Genomic DNA, 10,898 nt, shown 5'->3' on the forward strand with positions numbered 1-10,898 from the left:
GATCATGTGGCTTTTGACGAGATGCCCAGCTGCAAGAGCTGCCATTAGGGATAATTCCCCTGCCATCACTGTGGCACAAACAATTTTAGCAAGCTGACGGGCGTTTTCACCAGGGTTATCTTGGCTTGCACCTTGAACACCTAACATCTGGAGAGAAAAATACGCAGTATTACGCTATGAAATCTAAGTAAATTTATGCTAAATTTAGTATTAAATCAAGTCTTTCCAAACCACACCCAATGAACTAGCTTTAAGTTTCCCTAATACCAAGTATCTTAAGCTTTAGAAACTAGATACATGAAAACAATTCATTAGATAGTTCTAAAATTTTAATGTCAAATCCACCATGTTTCAAGAGCCCCCATTCCCACAACATTACTCAGACACAATATACACAACATGAAAGCGAGCTTTGATTTAAGAAGCTAAGTTGCCTTAAACATTCTGATTTATACCTGCAAACAGGCCTGCTGTGGGAGCAAGTTGGTGCCTCCACCAACAGTTCCTATTTCTATAGAAGGCATTGTACAGCTGATGTACAGGTCTTCATTCGTGGAACCAGTTCGCTCCATCAAAGTGATGCAATTAGAGCTGCCCACGTTCTGCGCAGCATCCTTCAGATCAGGAAGGAGAAACAAAACACTCAACTAAGGATTTGGTTAAGAATTACTGAACTAAAGAAAACCTGAATTGGTGTAAAACAAACCTACCTGACCGCAGGCAATGTAGATAGCTGTCACAATGTTTGCTGCGTGTGCATTGTAGCCACCAATGCTACCAGCCATCGCAGAACCCACCAGATTTTTGTTTATGTTGACTTCAACTATATCTTCTGTAGTTGTCTTCAAGACCTAGACAAAGTGATACACTGTTACTCCACCACTCCTTAGGCAGGAGAATGCTTCATTTATGGCTAATAAGCCCTCGCACCTTGTTTGCTTCCATGCGGAATCTGACTCAATCATTGTCCTAGGTACCTGCTTTTATCTTCGTTCAAAAGGAGCCCTTTCAAACGAAGGCTGCATTGTCCAAATAACAATGGAAAAGTCAGTGCAAAGGGTTTAGACGTGCACAGGCCTTTAAGAAAAGCTCACCAGCTACCTTCTGCTTTTCAAATTCTCATTTATCTTCAGAATGAAACAAACAAAATCAGCCTGGCAGAAACATCCCACTAATTCACCTTGACATGCTAGCAATATTCCTCCAGACACAAAACCCTCCCCAGTTTTGCTCTGTGTAAGAATATGGAGCTAAACTGAAGAGGTCATACACAAACCACTGTGCTACTTTGGTAAATAAACATTGTGCACAGCAACATCAAATTAAGTGGCACATTTATACGCTGTTGACTGTATTTTGAAACTTTCAGATAAGAGATTTACATTGAATTTAGTATAAAAATGATCAAAGAGAACAAAAAAAAAGATAGTACTGTGAGCAAAATTTAAGATATTCCAGTGTAGCAGGAATAGCAACTGATTGCAGAGATCTGCAGAAAGTCTACTGACAAAAATATAAAGTATATGCATTAAGAGTTCAATATAAGTCAATGTAGTGATGTACATGGTTGGGTGTTGGTGAGAAACATCCCAATTTTACCTAAAAGTTATCCATGCCCATTACCAAAGGACTGGCTCCCCATTACTACTCTGGAATGAAATCTTGGGGTTATAATAGATATAGCCACTGAATCAGCTGTAAAAATGCAAACATTGTGAAAACTAGTAAACTACTAGGAAGCAAACCCAAAAGATAAATTATATCAATGTATAAATCCAGCCTGCACACACACTTTGCATACTGTGTCCAACTCTGTACCCAGAATTTTAGAAAGTTTATAACTGAAAGACCTAGAAATAAGGGTGCTCAAATACATGCTAGAATATTCTTTTTACTCACTCCTCACAGAGAAACTAGTACTTTTCAGTCTGAAAATGAGAATAGCTGGGAAGGTGGAAAGGCTGTGTCAGAGTTATAAAATCTCGAGCAGTAGAGTGCAGATAAAAGTCTTAAGGATCTCTTCCAGTACAAAACTAGGGCACCATCAAATGGAATCAGTAACAAGGAGGTAGTTCTCAAACAAGGTGTAGCTGCACTGGAGAATTCTGCCCAGAACACTAGTACTAAAACTTTATATAGTTTCACAAAAGGGATTGGTGTGTTGGGTCTGTGTGTGGAAGGGGCAGTTTTTGGCAGCATGGGAAGGGGCTACAGCAATGGCTCCTGTGAAAAGCTTTGAGAAGCTTCCCTGGCTCTGAGGTGGACCCACCTCCAGCCCAGGCTGAGCCAATAGCAATGGTGAAATGCCTCTGCGAATCCATATTTATGAGGGGGAAGAACTGGTTTGGCAAGAGAAAGCAGTCAGGAATATCAACAACAAAAGGCAACAACAACTGGAGCAGAGAGGAGGCGGTTTGTGAGAGAGACAACCACAGACACCCTGGCCAGTGAGCAAAGAGGGGGAGGAGATGAACAGGATCCCCCTGCGGCCCACAGAGGTTAATGGTGGAGCAGATACCCATGTGTAGCCCATGGAGGACTCCAGGCTGGAGCCAGAGGCTGTGCCTGAGGGCAGCTGTGACTATGTGAAGAGCTCATGCCAGAGCAGAAGACCACAGAGACGCTCACGCCAGAGCAGAGACCTGTCTGCAGCCCATGGATGTCCCCAGGATGGAGCCAGGGGCTGCGCCTGCCAAAGTCCGTGACTCCGTTGGAAGCCCATGTTGGAACACTTTGTTCCTGGACCCAGCCCACAGGAGAGACCCCATGCTGGAGTGAGGGAGAGTGCGAGGAGCCAGTCCCCTGAGGAGAAAGGAGCAGCAAAGATGAACTGACTGCAACGGGCCCCATTCCCTGTCCCCTGTGGGGGAAAAGGTAGAGAAATCGGGAGTAATGTAATCGGAGCCTGGGAAGAAGGGAAGGGTGGGGGCAGGGGCAGGTGGTGCAAGATGTGGTTGTTATGTCTCATTATCCTACTCTGACTGACTGGCAACAAATTAAATTGATTTTTCTTTCCCAAGTCGAGTCAGTTTAGCCCATGACTGTAACTGGTGAGTGAGCCGTCCCTGTCCTCATTTCAACCCCTAAGACCCTTTGTTGTGTTTTCTCTCTCCCACCTCACCAGAGGCAGGGGGGAGTGGGTGAGTGATCAAGTGGTCTTAGCTGCTGGCTGCAGCTAAAACCATCACAGCTGGACAAATTACTGGGGAAAAACAACCAACCAACCAAACAAAAAAATCCTATCAAATACAAAAGCACCAACTCAGACAGTCTTCAACAACCTGATGGAAGACTATGCTGAGCATGGTGTAGTAAACTCCTCCCTGGATGCTGTCTGTCATGGGCAGTGCTGACAACCAGGTAACAGGCAATGGATTTGGTCTTACACACATGGCCAGTCTTCTGAGCCCAGGGGAAGAGCATCTAAGACAGGTCTTATGATGTAGGACAAGTCTGCCAGGGGCTAGGACTGGCACTGGTTATAAAGGTTACCCTTTGTCACACAAGATGCTAAGGCAGCTTCGGAACTAAGTGAAGCACCTGATTATCTGTTTTCATTGTAGTAGGAGCTTATCTGATTATCTGTTTTTATCTGTTTGGTTTACCTGATTATCTGTTTTCATTGTAGTAGGAGCCATATAAACTTTGAAGAGAATGCCAGGTTTGTGCGAGAGACAACAAATGAGTGAAATGATCAAAATGACTGGGTTCAATGAAAGGCAAAATCCCATGTGTAAAAAATATGTCAAACTGTAGCCTAATTTTAAAAGGTAAAAAGTAAAAATCAGAATGCTTTCAACTAGATATGCGTCATTAAATAAATGCACATTATGTCAGAAGAGAAAATGAAAGGGAAAAAAAAAAAATCTACTGTGTCAAGAAAAATGGCTTCTCTCACAGGAGTATCTGAAAATACATGTAGGAGTTTATCCTTACCTGGAAAATAACTTACAGGTATCAGTTTTGTAAAATGTATGCGTTTTTATAAATAAGTAAAAGAAAGCAGACACTTACTTCTCTAACAACCTTGGCTGGAATGACTGCTTCACAAACAACAGACTTCCCTCTTCCTTCTATCCAGTTTATAGCAGCAGGTTTTTTGTCTGTACAGTAGTTACCACTAATCGCAATAACCTGGAGATCAGGAAACTCTTCATTCAGCTTTGCCAGTGCTTTTTCAGTACCCTGTTAGAAAAGAAACAGACAAAAAGCTAGTATATCATTATGGTTGCAAAACAAGCTACTCGAGGACAGTGGAACAGCAAGATTAGATCAAGTCTAACCAGATCATATTTCAGGAACCTGAAACAGGAAAAAAAAACAAAAAACCAAACCAACACCCAAAAAAACCCAACCCAATTATCACTATCTTTTTTCTAAGCACTTCATGAATTATATGGGGAATAAGTGGTTCTTCCCAGTACATATGGACTCTCTGGATGATCTTTTGAGGTCCCTTCCAATCCCTAACATTCTGTGATTCTGTGATTCTAGGTGCATGGGCATATGCTTACCATACTAAGCTACAACATGAACCAAGTCAAACACTACAGGCATGAAATAATTCATTTTGGATGCAGTGGAAAGAGCTTCACTGCCTTAGGAAATCAGACAAAAGCTCTGCTGTATTTAGTACCCATCTATGACCAGACCCATTTATGTCGTGCTTCTGATAGACATAATACAATTGCCTTTATACAATAGGCAATCCGTATGAATCACAAACAGCACAAGCTATCCCCAGTCTATGGGTCATGTCTCAGGTTCTTCCACGTATTTTGCATAAAAACAAAGCCAAAGAAACAAAACTAGAGAACACCCCTCTGCTGCCATTCACCAGACTCCCAATCCTTTATTTGCAAGGAACTGATCAACACAGTAACATATTAATTACTGCTGGATATGATCTTTGGCCCAAAGAACCAGAGCAACCAGCTTAACTTCCATATTATCAAGAATGCTTTCTCTAAATAATAATAATAAAATTAAAATACAAAGTTACTTTTTTATTTTATCGTTCTCATTCTATTCTTGTTTACACTTGACAAGGTCAAACACTTTTATCATTTTATAGCACTGCAAACAGTGCTATGTCTTATCTTTCTGTCTCTGCATGCCAGGCAGTCACAGATTGGTTGGCTATAATTTATTTATTTTTAAAAGAAATACACATTTATTAAAAAGACTTAAGGGGACTGGTCCTTACTTTTGAAATCATATTCATTCCCATCGCATCCCCTGTTCCAGACTGAAAACGGATATAAAGGTTACGACCAGCCAAACTGATGAGAAGTTTTTGTAGGCGGGCAAACCTGCAAGAAAATTTAACTGTTACTTACAATCCTCAAGAGAAAAGATTTATTTAGTTTTAAGCAGCAAAATGACAGTAAATCATTGCAGACAGCGCTGTTACCTACACTGTGTTCCTCCCCCCTCAGTACAGGAGAAAATCTTCAGCTACCATGCACATAGTTATCTCAAGTAAATACTTCAAAAGTGTTCACTGTAAAAGCATTCACTGGCTTTTTATGTTTTCTACCCCTGGACTTCATGAAATAAAATATCCTGAAGTGTGAAGGTAAATTTAATTAATTTGTATTCCCTAAAACATCTGACTACCAGGTATAAACTAAAAATGAGGCCTTTGGAAATTCTTATGTCAGTTTTACAGCACGACAAAACCTATGCTTTCTTCAGCAACAGTGCAAGCTCCACAAGTCAAACAAAAACTGTGAAATGCTGCATTCAAACAGCAGCATGAGCTGATTCTGGCCGAAATACACGTACGTCCTTGGCTGACGCTTTTAAGATTGGTCAGAAACAAAGTCAATAAGGAAATCTCTCTCTGAATTTTCCTTAAGAAAGCAGGTAATCACAGTCTTAGAAAAAACTCTAGGGTTTGAAATAGACTTAATACTATTTTTTTAGCATTTCATATCTAGCATTAGTTTATCCTCTTTTCTCTGGAACCTCAAAAATTAATTATTAACATTAGCAATATCATCTGAAAGGACAGATTCCAGACTTTGAATTGTTTTTTGCATAGTGGCTACTAAAAATCCAAATAAGCTTTTATGTTCATTTTTAAGTGCTTAGACAAAATAAATAATGTATTAAGTATTACTCAATGCAAATACATCTGTTGCTACGATACAGTTGTTTACCACTTATTACTGGAAAACGTAGTTTATTACTACCCCTGGAACATAGCCAGAGTGACCTTTGTTCTCTGAGATTCACACTGCATGGGATAGCCAAAATCAGTGTATAATTTCCTGTATTGCAGTACTCAAAAAAAAAAAAAAACAAACCCTCACAAATAAGAACTTTTTACCATCCACAGAAGTCTTATGTAAGGAAATAAGGCTAGAATAGCCATTGTACTAACCTACTTGTGCTGTCAAAAGCTTCCTTCATTATTTTAAAGCCTTCAGGGCTTTCAAGCCAAACTTTCACTTCTGCAGCCTGGCAAGCAGTGGGCAGCCTTACAACAGGTCCACGAGTCATCCCATCTGCCAGAATGCGGCTACTTGCTCCTCCACCAAGCTAAAAATCAAAGCAGAGGTGAAACAAAGTAAGATTACTGAAAATGAATTTTAGTTTTTAGGAAGTCAAAAACATGCCTTAAATCACCCCAAATATGTTTTAAAATATAGGAAGTTTTTCAAGCCAGTCAAACAATACTTACACATATTGCTCTACATCCTCTGTTTGTGCTTGCTACAAGACATCCTTCTGTTGTGGCCATTGGCACCTGAAACTCCTTGTTATCCAAAAATAGTGGCCCTGCTACGCCTACAGGAATAGGCATATACCCAATCACGTTTTCACAGCAAGCTCCCATAACCTTACAATAATAATACAAAAGGATACAATTAAGGTTACACTACAGTGGTGTGGTACAGCATGTTACATACTATGCCTGTGACTACAACAAGGTATTTTAGCAAAAACCCCACAACCCTACCCATAAACTAACAAATTCCTGCCTCAAGTTAACAGTTACACTACGTCTGTCAAACACTGGACTTGAACAGTACTGGCTGTTGATAGCTGTATCTTATTAAGTCTTAAGCACTATAAAAAACCAACCTAATACTGTTAAATTAATTTTAAATAAACTTCCATTTTAAGTTGAACACAAGGTAACATTATCACTCAGCTGAACTCAGGCTCAGTATTAGCAGAATTCTGCATTTCTGAGATAAGGCAGCTGCATACTTTGGTAGGAAATATTTTTTGTGTAAGCTGCAACACTTACTCAGCTCCCTAGGTTTAAAAACATCAAGAGAAATAAAAGGTAGTGCCTTATATTTGCCTTTTTTTTTTTCTTCTACATCAGTTTTGACCACACTCATTGTTAATTCATATACATCACTTTGAGCATGTATGTCATGTATTTGGAAAATGGTTTTACACTGAGTTTTGCTTGTCTGCTTTTTACTTACCAAAGAATAATTATAGTTCCTATAAGGAAGATACTGCAAAGATGAAGGTTCAGGGAGTTTCTTAGATAACATCTGTCTGCGAATGGATACACCTCGCTCCTGAGTTTCCATCAGGGTTTCCAGTTTGTATGCAGGAATATGCTTAGCATTAACTAAGCAAATAACCTCAGCATCAGTAAGGAATTTTGCTCCTTTCTGGAAATGTAAAGGGTGGGGAAAGATTCTCTTGGTGAAAATCCTTTTAAATGTTTCCAAATGAAAAAAGGGTAACAACGTTACTTTGACATTATCAGAGTACATCTAAAGGAACCAACTACCAATGTCAGGTTTTACAGTAGGTCAGGATATGAGCAAAAACTTTTTTACTCAGATATCGATTTACAAATGTACATGTGAACCTTCAAAGGCCTGATATGTCATGAATGATGAAGCTGCTACCCTCCAGCTCTGACTGACTGGAGAAGTGACTTACAAAACGGTTTCGTTTTAGTTGTGATCCCCTACCCCAGTTATTAAAACCACATAGTTTTCTACAGTTTTCATAGTTTTTCATTACAACTAATAGGATAATTTAAAAGATGAAAAATGAACTGCAAGAATCCTTAAATCAGATGTCACAGAAAAGGTTAAAAAGTTATTTTTCCATACCTCTGCATTTCCAAGTATACGAACACATTCTTCAATAGAACGTGGTTCTTTAGGTAACTCAATTTCTTCCTCTTTTCCATTAAGAAATGAAGAAGTTTCCACAGGGTTGCAACTGCCAACTACAAACGTAGTTTTGGTTGATGACTCTGATAATACAGGTTTTATGACTTCAGCTGCATAAAGAGAATTAAAATGAACTTTGGTTTACAAAATTCTTAAAGTTTTGATTCCAAATACAACATGGTAATGCAGATTGCACTATTTGTTCCAAATATTCAGGAATAAGCTCAGACTTTAAAATGCTAAGAATTACCATTTCCGTCTTTGGGAACTAAAACTTCTTCTATTGTGTTAGATTTCTGATTGTTCCTGGTAAGTCCCGATTGCTTCCTGCAACAGTTCTCAGGGACCTTTTTCTGTACCACCACTGGAGATGTTATGGGATTCTTCAGTGAAAGCGTGGATTCAGTCTCTGCTTGCTCAAAGAAAATATATTTGACAGCAAGGAGAAGGGCTAATCCAAGAGTGATTACTTGTTCAATATCCATACTGGCCATTCTAAAACAGACATATCAAAAAGTAAATACAAGGTATATGCAATTTGTTGTGTAGAACAGCATTTTGACATTTCTTTGCTTTAGAAAGTATAATTGTTTCATCAGTTGCAGAGATTAGTCAAAAGACATCTTCTACCAGGACATTCAAGTATGCTAGTTTAAGGCGGAGAAATAATTCTTTGTATTATTAACAATGTAAGAATTTTCAGATGTCATTAATTACTTCATCTTAAAAAGCAGCCCAGTAAGACAAATGACTGTAAAATATTCACTACCAGCTACACCAAATTGATTTAACATCTGTCTCCCAATGACAAAGTAGAAAGTTTCAATTATCATCCTCTACCAATAGTGACTACTATGATGCAAGCTGAACTGCTAAGCAGGTGCAGGGGTAGGGGGGAAACCCTATAAACAGACAGTTCTGAGTTTTCAGAAGTCAACTTCAGTTGAGCTGAAGGAAAATAATTACTCTAGTGCAGTCAGAAAATTTATTTTCCAGTGTGCTCTGAAAGGTTTCAGTGCTAATGTGAAAAGACAGAGTTTTAACGCACACAGGACAGCTGGTTCCTGATCACAGAATCACGGGTTGGAAGGGACCTCAAGGATTATCTGTTCCAGCCTTTCTCAGTAAAAGCATGGTTCTTGGTCATGTTCTTCATTACTTCAAGGAGACTGGACAAATAGCACAATATTGAAATACTTCTTATGAAATGTCACCTCTATTTCCAAGAAATCCAAGAGCGGCCAGATCTGCAAACTTACAAGTGTTGTACCCTAGGACCACAGCTTGGCAGCACTGGAGAATACAACCTCATCAAGGAAACACACTTCTCTTCTGTGAAGTCACCTACCGAGAAAGGTAGAACTGCCATAATGAAACATTAGGTTCAATTCTCTTTGGTGCATTCTCATCCAATCCCACTGAATTTTCTACAGTACTGTTTTGAGCAGCTGGTTCTGCTATCCAACGACTGTGGGCATGAACAAGAACCAAACCCAGTGACTGTATTAAAAACACAAAACAACAAAACAAATTATTATTTTTCAACTGTAACTATGATCTAACCTACTCAGATTAAACCTTTTTTTTTTTGTTAGGTTTGTTAGTTTCCCAAGCCTCAAAAGTCTAAAGCTAAAGGCTGATTTTCCACACCACCCATCAACACCCTTTTTGGCCTGTTTTAACACTCCCAGCTTTGAATCTGCCCCACCACATCCTTCCTCTTGCTCAGTTAATAAGCAAAGGAAGCTGAGGGTACTGTAGGGGTAAGAGGGAGAGAATTAGTACACATGAAAAAGCCCTGAGTGTTTGGCACAGAAATGGCACATGCAGGAAGACTTTAGGTGTAGATACAGAGGATGTTATTAAAAATTACCATGGTAAACTAGACTAATGGGATGCAGAATGCAAGTCTATAGAAAACAAAAGCTTTTTTCATTGTACCAGGACACCTTACTGATTGCATAACTACAAGTGAAAAAGAGCCACAAACCATAATCATTTTGACCCTCTGTGTTACAGGATTTGGTTTATTTTCTTCTTCTTCCAGAACACGAGCAAAATGGCTCAGCTGCCAAATCGGGCGCCCTTCACGACTCTCTCGTGAAAGCTGCAAAAATAACAAAATTTTAAAATAGGTCCTATTTAGTACATATTAGAAGAACCAACAAGTGAGCTTCAACATTGTATTTTTATTTGACCATTAAGAAATCACCAAGAGAAGAGTTAGCCTACAATCTACTGTTCAGCCTACGTTAGACTTTAAATAGTGAAAAACACTGGAGAGGCAATAATTTACAACGTAATTTGTTTACCCTGCTTTAGATCACAGATCATACTATTGAGCGACTCATTTAGCACAGCATCAACAAGTTACTGTTATCAGCTGAGCCAGTGTAACTCTTTTTGCATGTTCCCTCTGTTCACTTTGAAAGGACGACAAACATGGTGGCATGTAACTCTGTGAAGGAATGCACAGCCTACAAGAAGCACAGGGTGTGAATACTAAGCTTGATTTTGTCTTGGTCTTACCTCTAATACCAGGGACACACAAGCCGGAAAGAAGGTCATGAAGACGAAGTAGTTGGCAAGAACAGACATACAGCCAAAGCAGCACATAATTTCAAGTTGTCGTACACCTACATAAAAAGACAACTTTTTAACATTTTAATATGCAATGGACTTTCTATATACTTCAAGAAGTGTTGCAGAAACCATTAAACTGGCACTGCAAATTATAGC

The 10,898-nt window shown here is 39.2% G+C and overlaps 1 protein-coding gene across 2 annotated transcripts in view; it reads right to left on the reverse strand.

Moving 5' to 3' along the window:
* HMGCR (3-hydroxy-3-methylglutaryl-CoA reductase) overlaps positions 1-10,898 on the reverse strand; it is a 15,481-nt gene that overhangs the window by 219 nt on the left and 4,364 nt on the right. Inside the window, exons 6-18 of one of the 2 annotated variants that reach the window (XM_029086426.1) lie at positions 10,689-10,795; positions 10,150-10,266; positions 9,508-9,659; positions 8,410-8,654; positions 8,097-8,269; positions 7,449-7,643; positions 6,689-6,847; positions 6,389-6,546; positions 5,207-5,312; positions 4,015-4,185; positions 711-851; positions 456-614; positions 1-147 (exon numbers count right to left, since the gene is read on the reverse strand). The exon at positions 1-147 is cut by the window's left edge and continues 4 nt beyond it. In XM_029086426.1, coding sequence (XP_028942259.1) covers positions 1-147; positions 456-614; positions 711-851; positions 4,015-4,185; positions 5,207-5,312; positions 6,389-6,546; positions 6,689-6,847; positions 7,449-7,643; positions 8,097-8,269; positions 8,410-8,654; positions 9,508-9,659; positions 10,150-10,266; positions 10,689-10,795 — 2,030 coding nt within the window. The remainder of the gene's footprint in view (positions 148-455; positions 615-710; positions 852-4,014; positions 4,186-5,206; positions 5,313-6,388; positions 6,547-6,688; positions 6,848-7,448; positions 7,644-8,096; positions 8,270-8,409; positions 8,655-9,507; positions 9,660-10,149; positions 10,267-10,688; positions 10,796-10,898) is intronic. The other variant, XM_029086429.1, reaches the window with a different exon arrangement.

The sequence above is a fragment of the Antrostomus carolinensis genome, unplaced genomic scaffold (genome assembly GCF_000700745.2).
Source record: "Antrostomus carolinensis isolate BGI_N321 unplaced genomic scaffold, ASM70074v2 scaffold12280, whole genome shotgun sequence".
Classification (NCBI taxonomy): Eukaryota; Metazoa; Chordata; class Aves; order Caprimulgiformes; family Caprimulgidae; genus Antrostomus; species Antrostomus carolinensis.